The 20,764-nt window shown below is 39.0% G+C and overlaps 1 protein-coding gene across 1 annotated transcript in view; it reads right to left on the reverse strand.

Annotated features, from left to right (window-relative positions):
* Positions 1-1,117: 1,117 nt before the first annotated feature.
* LOC138969688 (sushi domain-containing protein 2-like) overlaps positions 1,118-20,764 on the reverse strand; it is a 29,043-nt gene continuing 9,396 nt past the window's right edge. Inside the window, exons 8-18 of the mRNA XM_070342546.1 lie at positions 20,077-20,358; positions 18,128-18,399; positions 17,670-17,804; positions 16,180-16,371; positions 15,707-15,864; positions 15,077-15,197; positions 14,212-14,472; positions 12,438-12,647; positions 10,858-10,990; positions 4,168-4,272; positions 1,118-2,856 (exon numbers count right to left, since the gene is read on the reverse strand). Of these exons, the coding sequence (XP_070198647.1) occupies positions 2,799-2,856; positions 4,168-4,272; positions 10,858-10,990; positions 12,438-12,647; positions 14,212-14,472; positions 15,077-15,197; positions 15,707-15,864; positions 16,180-16,371; positions 17,670-17,804; positions 18,128-18,399; positions 20,077-20,358 (1,927 nt within the window). The 3' untranslated portion in view covers positions 1,118-2,798. The remainder of the gene's footprint in view (positions 2,857-4,167; positions 4,273-10,857; positions 10,991-12,437; positions 12,648-14,211; positions 14,473-15,076; positions 15,198-15,706; positions 15,865-16,179; positions 16,372-17,669; positions 17,805-18,127; positions 18,400-20,076; positions 20,359-20,764) is intronic.

Consider the following 20,764-nt stretch of genomic DNA (forward strand, 5'->3'; position numbering starts at 1 on the left):
TACTAAGTGAAAATCCTAACTTCCAGCCCGCCAACACTTCAACTCGAGGGCGCGTATCGTACCACGTGACCGCACGTATACGGAACTTGCCTTAGCTTCCTTCTACGGTGTGACTTTGCAGATAAATGTTTGTAGGCACTGTCAACATGCAATTTAACAATGTCCTCGCATGCTAAGTTGTACGTACACCTTAAGCGATTTTGTTTACGAATGAATGTTGTATCAATGTAGTTGCCTCGCTTGCGGTAGCCTAATGGAAAACACTGGCCGTTAAAAAACGAATCGTAGTTGTTCTCCCCACTTTACACGGATACCGTTCGACTTGTGTTGTTTGTTTGTTGGTGTTTGTGGGAGGACGCAGGAATGCATGACACTACAGTTAAAAGCGGCGTATTTTGTTTTATTTCGGGTATTGAGTTGACGTATTCTACGTAATGTCATTGCAGTTTTCTCGTTTATAAAATTACACCCCCACATACACAAAAATAAAAATAAATACATTTTAAAACTCTCTGAATATTTTATGGACCATGAATTTTTTGAATTTTTTTTAGTTAACCACTCGATTTTCCAAGTTTTGATTAAAATATACACATCATGTCCCTTGGCAAAAAGTGAAAACACAAGTATTTTCCAGGACCTGAACCCTACATTTCCTGCAGGTAATTTTGTATGCTTCGTGACATAGGTGTGTGCAATTTTTAGAGATGACAGCGGACACGCACGCACACACACACGCACACACGTGTGTACATGCAAGTGCGCGTTCATACGTACAAGCGTACGTGGTCGTGTGTGTGTGGGTGCGTGTGTGTATGTGTGTGCGTGCGTGGGCGAGTGTGTGTGTGTTTTTGTGTGTGTATCAGTGTGTGCGTGCGTGCGTGTATGCGTGTGCGAGTGTGTGTTTGTGTATGGTTATGTGTGTTTGTCTGCGTGTGTGTTTGTCTGGGCGGTGTATGTGTGTGTCTGAGCGCGTGCGTTCGTGCTTTCTTGCGTGCACACACACACACACACACACACACACACACACACACACACACACACACACACACACACACACACACACACTTTTGGGGTGACCGCACCTTTTAAACGTTTTCGCATATCCCATTCTAAGTATCTGTCATCGACTTTATTTTCCATTTAACTTCATTTACATTTTAAGTAGCAGGTCAAAACAATTATTAAGATTTAATACATGATTGAAAATAACTAAGGTATCTGCGACATTAACAAAACAACTCTCAAACAATCGTATTATAAGCAATATGATGATCATGCAAGCACAGCACTATAATCACTTCTGCTTGCAACCACTAATTGTTCAGGATACAATGTACCGTACAAATGCAAATCAAACATTAAACAGAAGTAATCGACAACACATTCAACATCTCATTTTAAACAAATGTGGCTCAGCGGTATGGAAGAGTATGAACACGTTTATTCACTCATTGAGATATAGTTACTTTTACTCAAAGCATTATTTGTTTGTTTGTTTTTTACTTGAACAACAACAACAACAACAACAACAACAACAACAACAACAACAACAACAACAACAACAACAACAACATTAATAACAACAACAACCCAAACAAATTAAAAAGCAAAAATAAAAAGTAAATCCAAAAAGAAAGCGACGGTTTTGTTGGAAAATTCATGTTTAGCTCCAATTACACAAACAGTTACAATTGAGGATTTTAGCGTGTATCAGGAGTTACTTAGTTAAATTGCTGACTAAAGCCAGTAAATACAGTAACAGATGTTAGTGCATTTGAAGTCTGAGCATACAATCTGAACAGCTTTCTCAACGAAAAAAAAAAGATTACCGACGATCACATACACTCATGTACATACATATGCATTTATTCACACACACCATTTTCAAAATATACACTGATATGCTCTCATGATCGATGCGAGGTGTAACAAATTCATAACAGATAAGTGTAAGGCTATTACATGAACTTCAACCAGAATGGCGAAGCATTCAAAACAATTCAAAAAATCAATTCAGAACGGTTTGACCAATGATGGCAATGGAACCATGCGGCAGTGTCGCGTTTGAGTGGATGATAAGAACAAAATACACAGAGACTGAATTATTGAGTTCTATAGTGTGTGTGTGTGTGTGTGTGTGTGTGTGTGTGTGTGTGTGTGTGTGTGTGTGTTTTGGGGGAGTGGGGCAGGTGGGAGGTTGTGGCGAAGCAACTAGGGGGTGGGGTGGCATGCTCCAAGGGGTGGGGGTGGAGGGGGGGTGCTTGCGCTTGATTTGCTTTGACACAATAGCAATAACTAACTTTAGTGTCCATTAAATTGAACACATGTACATAAAACGAATTTTTTTCTGCTACACATATTTTTGACAGCTCTAGCGGATTAAGTGAGGGTTATTGGAATCGATTGAGGCTATTTGATCTTGGTCACTTGCCAGTATAGGCAAAGGACAGAACAGTTCAATAATGTCCGTTTCTGAGTGATGAAAAAGGGAAGATATTATTGACAGTTCTAGCGGATTAAATAAAGGGTAGGGATGGATTCAGGCTATTTGATCTTAGTTGCTTACGAATATAGGCAAAGGACAGAAAAGTTCAATAATGTCCGTTTCTGAGTGATGAAAAAGGGAAGATATTATTGACAGTTCTAGCGGATTAAATAAAGGGTAGGGATGGAGTCAGACTATGTGATCTTAGTTGCTTACGAATATATGCAAAGGACAGAAAAGTTCAATAATGTCAGTTTTTGTGTAATGAACCAGGGAAGATCTGATAGATCATCTCAAGTCATGTATTCTGTCAGACGTCTTCCTGGGACCTCGACCGTTCCTTCACCTCCGACATCGTGACGCCATCTCTGAAAAAATCACAGTCTTATAATTAGCAAAACTATTGATTATTAACTAAATAATTATCTCACGTCTCTTGATAACGCCTCTCAAAAAATACATCTTAGAATAATCTAAACATCAAATCTCAGTTTTACTAATACAATGTATCACCTCTAAAAATATCACAGTCTTAAAATTAGTTAATCCTGCATATGTCATAATTATTACCAATAGCGCCCCTAAAGGAAATCAGTTTTAAATTTAGTCTTAGGCCAACAAAAAAAAATTGTCTGTTTCTGGTCACCCGACCGACCCTAAATTTCGGCGCCGACCCTAAACTTTTTTTTTCCAAACTCAAAATTTTTTATTTATTTTTTGGTGGTAAAGGACAGGGTGAGAAAATGAACAACAAAAACGTGTGAAAACGAAAGTCCGCTGACGATTTGTAAATGTGTTGAGTGTCTTGTCTCTATGTATAGTGAATCCAGTCTCTTTGCGCGATTTTTAAAGTTAGTTTTATTGGTCTACATTTGGGCGTAAAAAAAAAAAAAAAAAAAAAAAAAAAAAAAAATCCCGACCTACCGACCCTATTTTTTTTAGCCATGTTACCAGAAACAGACAATTTTTTTTTTTTAGTCTTAGGTATCCAAAGCCTTTTCATCTCACAATTACGATGGCACATTAAAACAAAAAAAAGTATTTTGTTCAACCTTCATATCTAGAGACTCCTGATAGTTCCTTAAATGCGTCCTAATCGTAAAAGTAGTTAAGCAATCATACTTCACATCTTATGATAGCGTCTCTTACAAAGTCAAATTCTTAAATTTAGTCAGTTGAACAAGCATATCTCACGTCACCTGATAGCGATCACAACTTACGTCTTCTCATTGGGTCTCTTAAAATACAGTCTTAAAATACAGTCTTAAAATACAGTCTTAAAATACAGTCTTAAAATACAGTCTTAAAATACAGTCTTAAAATAAGCGAAAACATGATAACTCGCATCTCTTGTTTACGCCTTTAATGATAATCCCCGACTTAAAAGTGGTTACACAAATTAAATCTCATGTCTACGTATACTTTAAGGCGTTATCATATAAAGGCTTAGAGTCCATAAATTCGACGTGTTTAAACTTTTTTTATGATTTAAATTTTCGAATCTACACTTCCAAAGGTTAACACGAATGCTTCAAACTAAGTCAGAACGATGTTATCACCAAAAAGAAAGTGTGTGTCTTTAAAGATCCTGACGGTATTCTTGTACCGGTACTTTCCTGATATAGAATGTACGTGCGTGAGATTTGGAAGCGCAAACAACCGCTCCAGTCAATACATACCTGTCTCTTCCTTTACGTTTGAGCAATTTTTCATCAGTTCCAGGTTCAATGACCACATCAGTAGGTACGTTGCTACGTTTCACAGGAACTGGCACCGAATCAACACTGGCATAACGTAAACAGTATATAGGTTACTGTTGGGCATGCACCGATTGTACACAAACTATGACACTATAAGCACCTAAACAAGAACCAACACCGTGAAACAATGCTATAAGAGAATAAGAGAGAAAGAGAGAGAGAGAGAGAGAGAGAGAGAGAGAGAGAGAGAGAGAGAGAGAGAGAGAGAGAGGGTTGACAAAGTAAACAAAGAAAAACTACATGCTGCAACCACATCTACTACGAATATATAAGTATGTCACACGCTTTCCTTCTTTGCCACTACTAAAGCAAACGTGTGCAAGATTGTATGTTACACGCTTTGGAGCATGTGCAAGAACGGATTCAAACTCGAAATCGTCCCTCCAAAAACCCCAAAATGCACACACGACTTTTATTTCTCCTGCTGTTATCGTTTCTTCTCTTTACAAGTTCTTCAACGCTCAGAATACTGAAAACGGCATCCAAGACGACAGTACTGTTTCCATACGCGAATTTAGCTGCCCTTGGAAAGTGGCTCGCTCAGGAGGCCTGCTAGTCTGACACTATAAGGACAGAGTTCTGAACATAGATGACAAAGATCCCGGAAAGAACAAACATTTCGCGGATGCAGACACAGAAAGACGTCATGAAGATTGCGATGCTTCAAAAGATACAGACTGTGACGATGACTGTGACGTCATTCACATATACCGAGACGTCATTTATAGTTGTTCGGTCACTTTCGTCAAAAAGTAGATCTCTCCACAATGGCTGCTCCTGTGTTTAGGTTTATCAAGCGTGAGTACGCAAAACGTGTTTGTTCTCTATGGCAATCCGAATGGTGCAAAAGTCCCTTTTAGCTCTTGATGTCTAAATAACACATTATTTAGCTAAATAACGCGTTATTTAGCTAAACAATGCTTTATTTAGCTATATCATGCATTATTTAGCTAAATAATGCATTGTTTAAATTAAACAATGCATTATTTACAGATACAGAAAAAAGAGAGCCCAGAGCACTAAATAATGCATTGTTTAGCATAAATAAGAGATTGTGTTTGTAAATAACTCATTATTTATAAATAATTACGCGTTTTCTCTAAACAATATATTATATGTAAATAAAGTGTTATTTAAATAAATAAAATATTATTTAGATAAATAAAATATTATTTATCTAAATAAAATATTATTTATCTAAATAAAATATTATTTAGATAAATAATTTATTATTTAGATAAATAATTTATTATTTAGATAAATAATTTATTATTTACTGTTTTTGCCTTGAAATAGTATTATTACACTAAATAATGCTTTATATAGCTATATAATAGGTTTCCGCTATATAATTCATGATTTGGTAAATAATACATTATATACCGTAAATAAAATATTATATACCGTAAACAATTCATTGTTTAGCGCATCGCGAAGCCGTTTTTTCTCTTGTTGTTTTTTTCCACGTGTTTCCGTGGATCCACGAGAGCTCTGTTGATTCTCAAACTGACCAATCAGACAACTAGCATCTGTACACTAATTAAAGTCCCATTGTTGAGTGTGACGAAAACTCGTGGTGACGATTTTAAAACATGTTGGGTCACGCATGGTCCAATCTTACATGGTCCAATCTTACATGGTCCAACCTTACATGGTCCAACCTTACATGGTCCAATCTTACATGGTCCAATCTTACATGGTCCAACCTTACATGGTTCAACCTTACATGGTCCAATCTTACATGGTCCAATCTTGCATGGTCCAATCTTACATGGTCCAACCTTGCATGGTCCAACCTTGCATGGTCCAACCTTGCATGGTCCAATCTTACATGGTCCAATCTTACATGGTCCAACCTTACATGGTCCAACCTTACATGGTCCAACCTTACATGGTCCAACCTTACATGGTCCAATCTTGCATGGTCCAATCTTACATGGTCCAACCTTACATGGTTCAACCTTACATGGTCCAATCTTACATGGTCCAATCTTGCATGGTCCAATCTTACATGGTCCAACCTTACATGGTCCAACCTTACATGGTTCAACCTTACATGGTCCAATCTTACATGGTCCAATCTTGCATGGTCCAATCTTACATGGTCCAACCTTGCATGGTCTAACCTTGCATGGTCCAATCTTACATGGTCCAACCTTACATGGTCCAACCTTGCATGGTCCAATCTTACATGGTCCAACCTTACATGGTCCAATCTTACATGGTCCAATCTTACATGGTCCAACCTTACATGGTTCAACCTTACATGGTCCAATCTTACATGGTCCATATATATTATTGGACCATGTAAGATTGGACCATGCAAGGTTGGACCATGTAAGGTTGGACCATGTAAGATTGGACCATGTAAGGTTGGACCATGTAAGGTTGGACCATGTAAGGTTGGACCATGTAAGATTGGACCATGCAAGGTTGGACCATGCAAGATTGGACCATGCAAGATTGGACCATGTAAGATTGGACCATGTAAGGTTGGACCATGTAAGGTTGGACCATGTAAGGTTGGACCATGTAAGGTTGGACCATGTAAGGTTGGACCATGTAAGATTGGACCATGCAAGGTTGGACCATGCAAGGTTGGACCATGCAAGATTGGACCATGTAAGATTGGACCATGTAAGGTTGAACCATGTAAGGTTGGACCATGTAAGATTGGACCATGTAAGATTGGACCATGTAAGGTTGGACCATGTAAGGTTGGACCATGTAAGATTGGACCATGTAAGGTTGGACCATGTAAGGTTGGACCATGTAAGGTTGGACCATGTAAGGTTGGACCATGTAAGATTGGACCATGCAAGATTGGACCATGTAAGATTGGACCATGTAAGGTTGGACCATGTAAGGTTGGACCATGTAAGATTGGACCATGTAAGGTTGGACCATGTAAGGTTGGACCATGTAAGGTTGGACCATGTAAGATTGGACCATGCAAGGTTGGACCATGTAAGGTTGGACCATGTAAGATTGGACCATGTAAGGTTGGACCATGTAAGGTTGGACCATGTAAGATTGGACCATGTAAGATTGGACCATGCAAGGTTGGACCATGCAAGGTTGGACCATGTAAGATTGGACCATGCAAGATTGGACCATGTAAGATTGGACCATGCAAGATTGGACCATGTAAGGTTGGACCATGTAAGGTTGGACCATGTAAGATTGGACCATGCAAGGTTGGACCATGCAAGATTGGACCATGCAAGATTGGACCATGTAAGATTGGACCATGTAAGATTGGACCATGTAAGGTTGGACCATGTAAGATTGGACCATGTAAGGTTGGACCATGTAAGGTTGGACCATGTAAGGTTGGACCATGCAAGGTTGGACCATGCAAGGTTGGACCATGTAAGATTGGACCATGCAAGATTGGACCATGTAAGATTGGACCATGTAAGGTTGAACCATGTAAGGTTGGACCATGTAAGATTGGACCATGTAAGATTGGACCATGTAAGGTTGGACCATGTAAGGTTGGACCATGTAAGATTGGACCATGTAAGGTTGGACCATGCAAGATTGGACCATGCAAGATTGGACCATGTAAGATTGGACCATGTAAGGTTGGACCATGTAAGGTTGGACCATGTAAGATTGGACCATGTAAGGTTGGACCATGTAAGGTTGGACCATGTAAGGTTGGACCATGTAAGATTGGACCATGCGTGACCCAACATGTTTTAAAATCGTCACCACGAGTTTTCGTCACACTCAACAATGGGACTTTAATTAGTGTACAGATGCTAGTTGTCTGATTGGTCAGTTTGAGAATCAACAGAGCTCTCGTGGATCCACGGAAACACGTGGAAAAAAACAACAAGAGAAAAAACGGCTTCGCGATGCGCTAAACAATGAATTGTTTACGGTATATAATATTTTATTTACGGTATATAATGTATTATTTACCAAATCATGAATTATATAGCGGAAACCTATTATATAGCTATATAAAGCATTATTTAGTGTAATAATACTATTTCAAGGCAAAAACAGTAAATAATAAATTATTTATCTAAATAATAAATTATTTATCTAAATAATAAATTATTTATCTAAATAATAAATTATTTATCTAAATAATATTTTATTTAGATAAATAATATTTTATTTAGATAAATAATATTTTATTTACATATAATATTTTATTTATCTAAATAATATTTTATTTAGATAAATAATATTTTATTTATCTAAATAATATTTTATTTATTTAAATAACACTTTATTTACATATAATATATTGTTTAGAGAAAACGCGTAATTATTTATAAATAATGAGTTATTTACAAACACAATCTCTTATTTATGCTAAACAATGCATTATTTAGTGCTCTGGGCTCTCTTTTTTCTGTATCTGTAAATAATGCATTGTTTAATTTAAACAATGCATTATTTAGCTAAATAATGCATGATATAGCTAAATAAAGCATTGTTTAGCTAAATAACGCGTTATTTAGCTAAATAATGTGTTATTTAGACATCAAGAGCTAAAAGGGACTTTTGCACCATTCGGATTGCCATAGTTCTCTCCTCTGTTGAAGCTGTGAGACATAATCGCCATTACGAGCTAGTCGTGTGACAGAGAGTTTTCTTGCACACTCGACTGCTGCTGTTTCACTCCGGCTAAAGCCGTCGTGAAACATCTACAGTCTCGTGTGCAAGAAAACTCTCTGTCACACGACTAGCTCGTAATAGCGGGTAATGTTCATGAGCTTCCTTGAGAGAGTCCTAGGGCAAGATTACGGGTATACATTCACACTAAGCACATGCTTTTTTTTGGTTATTGGTGATTTTGCTCTGTTGTTGTTGTTTTTCGGAAAATGAGTTTGTTTTTCTACAAAACAACTAACATGCACTGGTGGTATATTTACCTTTTACTCATGATGCAGTAAAATACAAATTGAAAAAATAGATAAATATACAAAACAAAACTTAAGTTCTACTTTATTTCATAGGCAGTTCGTTCAGTCAATCCTTTCATTTCACGAACGTGCCGAATTCAGTCAGCTGTACATTGTTTGTGTTGGGAGAGTTGTACAAACTCAATTTAGAAGATTGTTTGTGTGTGTATTTCCCTACAAACGCAAGCCTCATCAAAATGAGTTTCAGCTCCCTGACAGAATTCTTCATGAAATTAGAAGCAATTGAAACTCTTTGTCAGAATAAAACTAGTGACTAAATAGATTGTTGTTCAGACACTTACTACATTTTAATTACAAAATAAGTAAATAATGAAAAGGGTCAGCGTCAAAAACAAAATCAAAACAAAACAGAAATCTCACATGTTCAGTTTTATCCTAAATGTTTTAAGTCACTAAATAGCAGAAATAAGTGATAACAAAGTCATCACATTCTTAGTTTTATCCTGTTTGGTGTCCCGATTAATGAAAAAGAAAAATAGCTCTGCAGAAAAGCGTGTGAACTTGAACTACCACCTCCGAAAGCGGCGTATGGCTGCCTAAATGGCGGGGTAAAAACGGTCATACATGTAAAATTCCACTCGTGCAAAAACACGAGTGTACGTGGGAGTTTAAGCCCACGAAGGCTGAAGAAGAAGAAGAACTACCACCTGATGACTAGCTACTACACAGAAGGTTTGACTCGTGGAATTGTTCCATACCCAGGGCCGGACCCAGGGGGGGGTTCCAGGGGTTCCGGAACCGCACCCCTGGAAAAAGCATGTACCTTGCTTTGAGTGTGTGTTTTTTTTTACTAGTTTTAGCACCAAAACAATGCTGCTCTTAACCCTCAAAACAAGGCCCAGAATGCACCAGATTGCACAGATTTTAACCGTTTTTCAAAAATTTTCAGGGGGAGCATGCCCCCGGACCCCCTAGTTCGCGCGCCTGCTTTGCAGGCGCGCGCTTGTGGCTTCGCCACTTCGCTGATTTGCCCCCCAAAATAAGGAGGAACCCCCCCTTACAACTCATTTGGTCCGGCCCTGCATACCTGTCTCTTATGCGTCTTTGATGTCAGTTACTCTGAATATTCAGTATCAGAAATAAATCATGTCAACTTGTATACAGCCGAAATGCACATGATTTTCACCGACTGACGATAATACAGCGTAGTCTTATACATGCAACCACACGACACGCTATCAACACTCGAGCTGAGTAGTTTGAGTATGTATTCTTTTGTTCACAGTTGGCATATGAAAAATGCAAGCAGCTCCGAGATCGAACCTCTCGGTATAAGACTCTAACTTGTTTCCCCAAAAGTGTATTCATCCCATACCTGTCTCTCTCTGTATCTGTTGGTCTGTATCTCTCTCTTTCTCCAATTTTTAAGTTTGCTTTATTGTGTGTTTATGCGTCCCAAGGACAGATTGTAAGAAAAGGCCCAGCCTTTATCTTTATTCTTGTAAAATAAAGTTCAGTCTCTCTCTCTCTCTCTCTCTCTCTCTCTCTCTCTCTCTCTCTCTCTCTCTCTCTCTCTCTCTCTCTCTCTCTCTCTCTCTCTCTCTCTCACTCTCTCTTCTAATTTCGCACTCTCCCTCCTCCCTCATTCTCTCTTCTTCCTCTCCGCCCCCCGCCCCCCCCCCCCCCCCCCCCCGTCTCTCTCTCTCTCTTGAATCTAACTCACTCTTTGCCACCCGATTTGCCACGGCGACGAACGAAGAGGACGATAACGACGATGACAATAGCACCGACGATGACAACGCCGATGACAATTCCGACGATCATTCCAACATCATTCGCTTTTTGTGGAGAACTTTCTGCAGACAACGAAAGCATATCGATTTGAGTGGAACTGATCTCCTTCAATCAGCTTAAGAAGAGAATATTTAAAACATTCTGGTTTTAAAATTAAGAAAAAGACTGACGCAGTGTCTAGTTACTATGATCTTTATCGCTGGCTAGATCTATTTTAATACACACTGTCAAAAAGAAGGAGACAATCAGACATATCATAACAGAGGGAGATAGTGAGTGGTGGGGGACAGAAATAGAGAGAGATGGAACTTTGATGATGATGGAACTTTAATTTTTAAGGATAGAGGTTTAAGGCGACGCCTTTTCTTACAACCGGTCCTTACTTCTAATACAAATGTCTAATAAATGATAAACAAGTAAAGCAACATGACAAATAAACAAAATAAACGAACGACACAACAAACAATCGACAAGTAAGCAAACAAGCAAATAAACACAAACGACACAGAGAGAGAGAGAGAGAGAGAGAGAGAGAGAGAGAGAGAGAGAGAGAGAGAGAGAGAGAGAGAGAGAGAGGAGAGAGAGAGGAGAGAGAGAGAGAGAGAGAGAGAGAGAGAGAGAGAGAGAGAGAGAGAGAGAGAGAGAGAGAGAGAGAGAGAGAGACATTTATTTTAAAAGGATACAGATTTAAAGTTAGCCCTTTTCTTAAATTCCTGTCATTGAGACGCATAAAGTCGACACGATAACAAAAAATGATGATGATGATGATGATGATGATGATGATGATGATGATGGTGATGATGAAGTTGAGAATGATGATGATAATGATGATGATGATGACGATCGCGGTCAAGCACGTCAAAATGGAAAATAAAGCAATAGGACAAGAATAAATATGTTCAAATTATAAAAATGCACAATATATCTTTGACAATAATATTAGCAAATTCAGAAAAAAACGTTTAACGATTTCAAGTGGTTAAAGGATGAGAGCAAAAGAGAGAGAGAGAGAGAGAGAGAGAGAGAGAGAGAGAGATAGAGAGATAGAGAGAGAGAGAGAGAGGCAGATACAGAGAGAGACAGAGAGACAGAGAGAGACAGAGAAAGGTGGGTGGGGCTGACCCATTTAAAGTAACAAGAGCATTTCAAATGCAAAAGGTTCTTCACGTAACACACACACACACACACACATACACACACACACACAGACACAACCACACACTCACACACACACACACATACACACACACACACACACACACACACACATACACTGACCAGTTCATTAGTTCAGCTAGTCATGCTATTGCCATCAACCACAATCAACAACAACCAAAAAACACCTGCACAAATACAATGCCCAACTTGTAGCCAACCAATCGCTGGGACACATTGATTTTCATTGACATTTTAGTTCTTGTTGAGATTTCAACAAATCCTATATCCAGCGCTTGCGTCCCACCCAGGTGGCCACTTTTTCACGCACACTGCCCCTAACTTCTTGATTACCTTCACCGTGAGGACAGAGGCTCGTGTCCGGTGAAGGGGACCACTGAGGGGAGGCGGAGGAGTGGTTAGTGCACGTGTATTTCGTGGCACCGGAGGATTGAACCGGAGTATTGTCCGGTCTGCAGCCCGTGACAGTGACCACACTGCCCAGTGTGTACACCGTAGACGATTTGGTCGACATAGGAATGTCGAGTAGCCCGCACGTTGCAACTGCATTTGAAAACAAAAGTTTCAGTAACAAAGTTGTGCAAATAAAAAAATAAACAAGTCGCGTAAGGCGAAATTACTACATTTAGTCAAGCTGTGGAACTCACAGAATGAAACTGAACGCACTGCATTTTTTCACAATGACCGTAGTCCGCCGCTTGTGCATAACGGAGTGAAACTGACGAGCCTGTTCAGCGCGGTAGTGGTTTCGCTGTGCTGCATAGCACGTTTTTCTGTACCTCTCTTCGTTTTAACTTTGTGAGCGTGTTTTTAATCCAAACATATCATATCTATATGTTTTTGGAATCAGGAACCGACAAGGAATAAAATGAAATTGTTTTTAAATCGATTTCGGAAATTTAATTTTGATCATAATTTTTACATTTTTAATTTTCAGAGCTTGTTTTTAATCCACATATAACATATTTATATGTTTTTGGAATCAGGAAATGATGTAGAATAAGATGAACGTAAATTTGGATCGTTTTATATAAAAAAAAATTATTACCATTTTCAGATTTTTAATGACCAAAGTCAGTAATTAATGTTTAAGCCACCAAGCTGAAATGCAATACCGAAGTCCGGCCTTTGTCGAAGATTGCTTTACAAAAATTTCAATCAATTTGATTGAAAAATGAGGGTGTGACAGTGCCGCCTCAAACCTTTACAAAAAGCCGGATATGACGTCATCAAAAGTATTTATCGAAAAAAGAAAAAAAACGTCCGGGGATATCATTCCCAGGAACTCTCATGTCAAATTTCATAAAGATCGGTCCAGTAGTTTGGTCTGAATCGCTCAAACACACACACGCACAGACAGACAGACAGACAGACAGACAGACAGACAGACAGACACACACACACACACACACACACACACACACACACACACACACACACACACACACCACGACCCTCGTCTCGATTCCACCTCTATGTTAAAACATTTAGTCAAAACTTGACTAAATGTAAAAAACAAGAAAGGTAGGTAATTCGGAATGTTTATTATTGACAAAACAAAACGTTACATTTACTAGTACGTCGACCCAAAGGTCTCTGAAGTAACCAGACAGACAAACACACACTTATGGAACAAATCAAGAACTTATAATAAAGTTGTGTTGTCTTTGAAGTTTCCCAGAGAGCGAGGTATGATAAGCACCCGCTAGAGTTCAACCTCAACCAGCAATCTTTATTTTAATTGCAAAACGAAACAAAAACACAAAATAACACCAACATGAATGGGGTAGGGTTCTGTTCAGATCTCTATGGTAAGTTGTTAACGTACAAAATAAAGCACACAAAAACACACCAAAATGATAACAAGGAGACTTTTAGTTACAGAAAACTTTGGTGTTGCAAAACAAATAATGACTACAACACATGAAAGAAAACGACAACAGAAACATCATTGTTGTTAGTAGGAAAAGACATCGACTTCATTTCGCTCAAAAGAACTGATAAATAAGTTCCTTGGAGTGTTCCTTGAACTAAACAACTAACTATGCAAACTTGAAAAGAGTATACACCTTGCTGTTTCTTGCTGTTCTTGTGTTTTATATCTCACCTTTCTTTTGTGAGCTCTTCAGACTGTCAAAATGTGCTTCGGTTTTCAAGGTTGCACGAGCAATGCTGACGTCATTGGTGACGTAGTAATCCCTTCTGCATGACAGGCTCGGTCCACAGGCACCTCGGACAGTTACTTCATTGGGTTTCACAATATTGCTTGCGTAAGCAAAGTTCATGGCGTCGCCAAACATTGGGGTTCTACTGTCTTCAGGGTTCTTGGGCCAATGGAATTTGGATTCGTTTTGATTGCTTATTCCCCCTTAAATTGAGAGAAAGAGACAAACAAATGGTTAAGTCGAGAAATTAACTGATGCAATCCGTTTATTAGCTTTGAAAGTGAGTCCAGCTTTCCAGAAAAGTAATTTAATGATCAAGAAGACGAAGAAGAAGAAAATCAAGAAAGGAAATACAAGAAGTAACAATCTTTAAAAAAAAAACAATAAAAAAAACACAACTCTTGCACTGCCTTTTTGGTTGCCATAGCTGAATTTTAGACTCAGCTAGGACAAAAAGCCCATGCACAATTTAAGAACTTTAATTAGCTCGCATGAAAAATGGGACTTAAGTTTGTTCTAAACTCATAACCTGAAGACAGAAGTGAAAACCTGATCTCTTGAGTTTATTCGTTTTTAACAGTACATGTTATTCCTTACATCTGGCGTTGCCTTTGAAATCAAAAGAACCATACTAGTTTGTCATGATAACTTTATACAAGAAGTAATTGCTGAACTTATATGATATTTTAGAATCCCAAGACAGTACAATAAACACGAACGTGTCTTGGGAGAGCAGTGTTCTGACAAACAATTAAGTTGATTAAAAATCTAATTACATTCCCAGATGCGTGTATGAAGAAAGCTTACATTTGAGGGAAAAGTCGAGATAGACTTTATCTTCGCTCGAGTCAATGGGAATGATGCCACCCGTCGGAGTTTTGAAATCATTGCTGACCTCTCCATCAAGAGTACCAAGCAAACCTTGAGTCTGAAATATACATACATAATGATTACTTGAGCTCTTTCCTAAATCGAAACGAAATGACCAGAACTGTGTACAAACACTGACTAAAACAAACACAACAAAAAGTAGACTTTGAACACATATCCTTAGGCAAGAAAAAAAATCAACAAGTCTCGATTTTTCATTAATTTGCTCGTTAAAATGTCCGTTAACATACACTGAAGGAGACCTTATAACAAAAACTCGTGACAGTTCACAATTATATAACGTCATGAGGATATTCAAAACCTGAACTACAAGAGTGTTGTAATCAAATTCACACAGGCATTCACAAACAAAAACCTACCAACCTAAGTCGCATGTCATACATTGCAAAAGGTAAGACACTAAAGCAGACAAGTAGAAAAATAACATCTTGGAACACAAGATCCATATATTCATATCCTACTAATGAACACAGTTTAATGTGACAATAGTAAAACAAAACAAAATAAAGATAACAAATTCAGTTCAGTAACACAAAACGTTCATACCTGCCCACTATTCGGGGAGAGGATGACAAGAAGATGGAGCAGCCCTTGCCGTTCTGCCACTTGCACTCCCGCGCCTCCAGCGAAGAGAATTGTGAAGTTACTGTGGTTCTGGTCTTCCGTTGAGATTGAAGTGGGTCCGTTGTTTACAATTGACACTCCTGTCATCATCACAAAAAAACATTACAAATGTGTCGAGAAAAATGTTTTCTATATCCATGGCCGACATTGATACAATGGTACAAACAGTTAGAAAATAGTGCATACACGTGTATTCATCAAAACATTGAGAGTGATATTATCTGATGAGTTCATTTAACCCAAAACAAACCTAGGCTTTCAGGGCGCAGTCTTGAGGTTCATCCCCCTCACCACTTCACAACTTAAAAGGACAAACGAATAATCTTGCACACACACACACAAACACACACACACACACACACACACACACACACACACACACACACACGACTTACCGTGAAAGTCCTGCCAGTACAGGCTCTTCGTCTCAAAGAAGTGACGCCGTTCTCCCACCATGATGTCCAGCTTCCGGTTGGAGGAGCCACCAGGGGGAGCTCTTCTCACCATTACTATCTCGCTGTTACCCTTCCACAGCACCACAGACGTCAGGTTGGTGGGAGCCAGTTGGTTCGTTTGTATTTGCAAAACTAATATTTGGACACAAACAAAAAGAGGTCTGAACTGAACGACAGTATAGCAACAGAAAAGTGGACTATATTTTTTAGCATTCAAGCAACACAATCATGTTGGTGTCCTTTTGATTATATCAAATGCCCCGATGACGCAATCATAGTTCAAGAGCGTTTTGATAAATACAACTGTTTTAAAGGTGTGATTCACTATGCTATGTATTCAGATGTTAAAGAAAAGTAATTCAGGTAGACAATTCTTCATACTTCGATAGTCTCATAGCTATTATTGTTTTTAATATTTGTTGTGTGATGCCAACATGTTGCCTAAATATTAACTGGAATTCCAAAACAAGTACGTTGTTACCCCGGCGTTCTTGAATGTGTTTATACGTAAATGTTTAAAAAACAAGTAATATTATGTGATAACTCTGCTACGCAATAGATCGTTTGTTTTACAATTTAGAAAAGAAACATCAGCAGATGATATCACTGCCAAGTGAGTTTGTGAAGCGATTAAAGGCAGAGTAAGCCTCCCGTAAACCATCACAGATACGGTCAGGCTTTTACACACAGTACAAACACCATTTCATTTAAACACTCACCAATTGAGAACATCCTAGGTGCCCTCCGTAAAGAGCGAACAATTTTCAAAGAATTTATTTTTGCGTGGTTTATCTTACCCCTGAGCCATCGTGAACCCGTGTGATCCAGTTTTCCCTTTTCACAATGCAGTCGTCATAGTTAGTCATTTGAATGCGACTCGACGTGAGCTTATCTACAATAGCACGTTTTTTTATGCACGAAACAACGGCTGTGGTTCACAAGAACTCTAGCGATGGCTTTTGACTGTTGAGAGGAACGGCGATTTGCACTGATAAACCGGTCGTCGTCTGCTACGACCCTTGCGTGACCCTGCTTCCGGGCTTTTCTTTTTTTAAACTTTCACAACTTCGAATTGTTCTGATCTTGTCTTGATGAAAAACGAATTCTTTTATGATTAAAGAATGTTTGTGTAACAAGCTGTCAATTTATTATTTAGATTTTAAAAGTTAGGTCTAGCGCAAAAACGAGGCGCCGTTGTTGTTAACGGAACAAGTCTTCGAAAATAAATTCTTTGAAAATGTCTCACGCTCGACAGAAAGCAGCCAGGATGTTCCCGTTCGGTGAGCGTTCAAATGGAAGTATGCTTGTACTGTATTTAGACGCTCGGGGAGCTCTGTGATGGTTTACGGGAGGCTTACTGTGCCTTTAAGTATTGACAGCTATTTGGAGAATTTTGTTTTTAAATACACGTCCCTCCAAATCTAACTTACAGTCATTTTCACGCTCTTCAAATCGCCCCTGGATGTTGAGAGCGTCAGACTTCAGAATCCAGAAATCTCCAGATCCTCCAAAGTAGTATTGCTTGCCATCAAAGGTCGTGATGTGAGGATCCCCGTAAACCGTGGCTGAAAAGACAGTGAAATTCTGCATATGAAGTTTCGTTGGAGGAATGATACGACAGACAATAAATTGGTCTTGGGCAAAGAGTGTGTATACCACAAGATGAAAAGAAAATGATTTGTGTATGATTGTTTGAAACCCATTGTGACATTTGAAATGTCAGGCAGGTCAGTTAGTCTATGGTTATGTTTACAGGCCATTAACCCTCAGTGGTATGTGATGCGTCAAAGCTCTTACTTGCGAAACATTGAACAAAACAGATAATTTTCCATGTTTTTTACTCGCGCTTCACCTGCTCTGACCTTAATATTTGGCCACACCTACTCACCAGAATGAGGAGGCACGTAGGCCTTACAGTCCTTGGTGGGCCGGCGGTCCATGTAATAGCTGCACTGCCCGTACTCCACCCACAGACAGCAGTAGTAGAACGTGATGACGTCATGCACCCAGTGAGAGAGGGAGGGCACGTGGTTGGGGGCACCGTAGGGCGCAGAGCCCCAGTCATGTGACCGATCTGGAGTGGAACCCTGATAAGTGTCTGCGGCGTAGCGAAGGTTGCCATCGCGCTCGTAGCAACACTGGTTTCCGGACCCGTCTTGTCTGAAGAAGAACAAGTGGCGTAAGGCGAAATAACAACATTTAGTCAAGCTGTCGAACTTACAGAATGAAACTGAACGCCCTGCTTTTTTAAACAAAGACCACATACTCGTAGTTTCGTCAGTCCACCGCTCGTGGCAAAGGCAGTGAAATCGACAAGCCATGCAGAATAGTGCGGTAGTGGTCGCGCTGAGCAGGATAACACGCTTTTCTGTATGTCTATTCTTTTTAGCTTACAGAGTTTGTTTTTAATCCAAACATATCATATCTATATGTTTTGGAATCAGGGACCGACAAGGAATAAGATGAAATTGTTTTTAAATCGATTTTGGAACATTAATTTTAATCATAATTTTCATATTTTTAATGTTCAGAGCTTGTTTGTAATCCAAATATAACATATGTATATGTTTTTGGAATCAGAAAATGACGAAGAATAAGATAAAATTATTTTTGGATCGTTTAATGAAAAAAATAATTTTAATTACAAGTTTCCGATTTTTAATGATCAAACTCATTCAATATTTTTTAAGCCACCAAGCTGAAATGCAATACTAAAGTCCGGCCTTTGTCGAAGAGTGCTTTGCCATAATTTCAATCAATTTGATTGAAAAATGAGGGCGTGACAGTGCCGCCTCAACTTTTACAAAAAGCCGGATATGACGTCATCAAAGGTATTTATCGAAAACATGGAAAATATTTCCGGGGATATCATTCCCGGGAACTCTCATTTCAAATTTCATAAAGATCGGTCCAGTAGTTTAGTCTGAATCGCTCTACACACACACACGCACAGACAGACAGACAGACAGACAGACAGACAGACAGACAGACAGACAGACAGACAGACACACACACACACACACACACACACACACACATACACCACGACCCTCGTCTCGATTCCCCCTCTATGTTAAAACATTTAGTCAAAACTTGACTAAATCAGTGTAACAAGGTCAGACAGAAAATGTGTTTCATTAGGGTAAGAAGTGGTGTGGCACGCAAAACTCTCATCGTAAAGTAACCCTAAAGTCTGTTTTTAATTAAGTCCGAAGTCGACTTCGCGAAATCTACGCGAAGTCTTTTTTACCAAAAAAGCAGTGCTGTGGCTTCGTGTAGCAAGCTTCGCGAAGTATACATCGCGTAGTCGACTTCGCACAATAAAGGACAAGCCTAATAACAGTCAAATGCGAAGAAGAAGAAGAAGAAGAAGAAGAAGAAGAAGAAGAAGAAGAAGAAGAAGAAGAATTGAGAGCATAAGGTTGTAGACAAATTCAATTACAGCTCAGCTGAAGTTTTGTTATGACAGAATAAAATATGCAAGGTGAGTGCTGCAAATTACCTCCCTTGAGCCTAACATCGGCCTTTCTTTTTGCCGGGGAAACTGACAGGAAGACAGAGAAAAAGGGGCAAGCCTTTTAGGCTGTTGTCTTTGTTAACGGCACTGACCTGTTATAATTATGTCTTCTTGTGTTTTTCTCAACGATTATTTATGAATTAACGTAGACTACAGTAGCATTTAACGCTTTAGTTTAAAACAAATCAGAAATACAATCATTAATCTCCATAGGTTGTTCCTTATAATTCGCAGCGCAGCAGTAACAACAACAACAACAACAACAACAACCCCAAAACAAACCAACCAAACAAACAAAAACAGATTTTACGCAAACTCACGAAGGATGCACAGAGCGCACACAATGCAGCGCGTCAACGTGGTAGTAGCATTCACTTCCGGTGAACATGTTGCAGCCCATATCCGGTTGCCAACGCCCCCAGTCGGCCAAAGCCTGCGACAGCGTGCAGGGGCAGGAAAGCAGGTGGTCAAGCCATCCGGAGGTCAGTCTGTCCTTCTCGCTCCACGCCTTGCACTTGGCTTCAGGCCAGTTCTGTCCGTAGCTCTGTGTCATGGCGTTGTTCACGTACCAGCCTAAGGCCACTGGGCCGAAATTGACCGACCTGTGGATAAAAAAAAATGAATAAGTGTTTTTTCTGGTGTAATATATTTGGTCTAACTTCGATTATATTTTTTTATGTTTGACTGTTATAGATTTCGAACACAGAAAACAGGACGAACAATTGACTGGAGTTGTTTGCTTACAGGTATTTAGGAAATTATGTCATTTGCAAAGCCATAGGTTTCGCGTCATTTGCATCGATTTCGCGTCATTTGCATAGGCTTCGCTTTCAAGTGTACCATACAAACACGCTTTTTGTATATATTTTTTTTTTAATTTGTGAATCCTCGTTTTAGTTTAATAATATGTATACTGCACATGAACATCACATTAAACAGTCACACGGTTTACAAACACCTACAGACAAGCTCAACAATGTATGACAAACACAAACACAAACACAGTCA

The sequence above is a fragment of the Littorina saxatilis genome, linkage group LG6 (assembly GCF_037325665.1).
Source record: "Littorina saxatilis isolate snail1 linkage group LG6, US_GU_Lsax_2.0, whole genome shotgun sequence".
NCBI lineage: Eukaryota > Metazoa > Mollusca > Gastropoda > Littorinimorpha > Littorinidae > Littorina > Littorina saxatilis.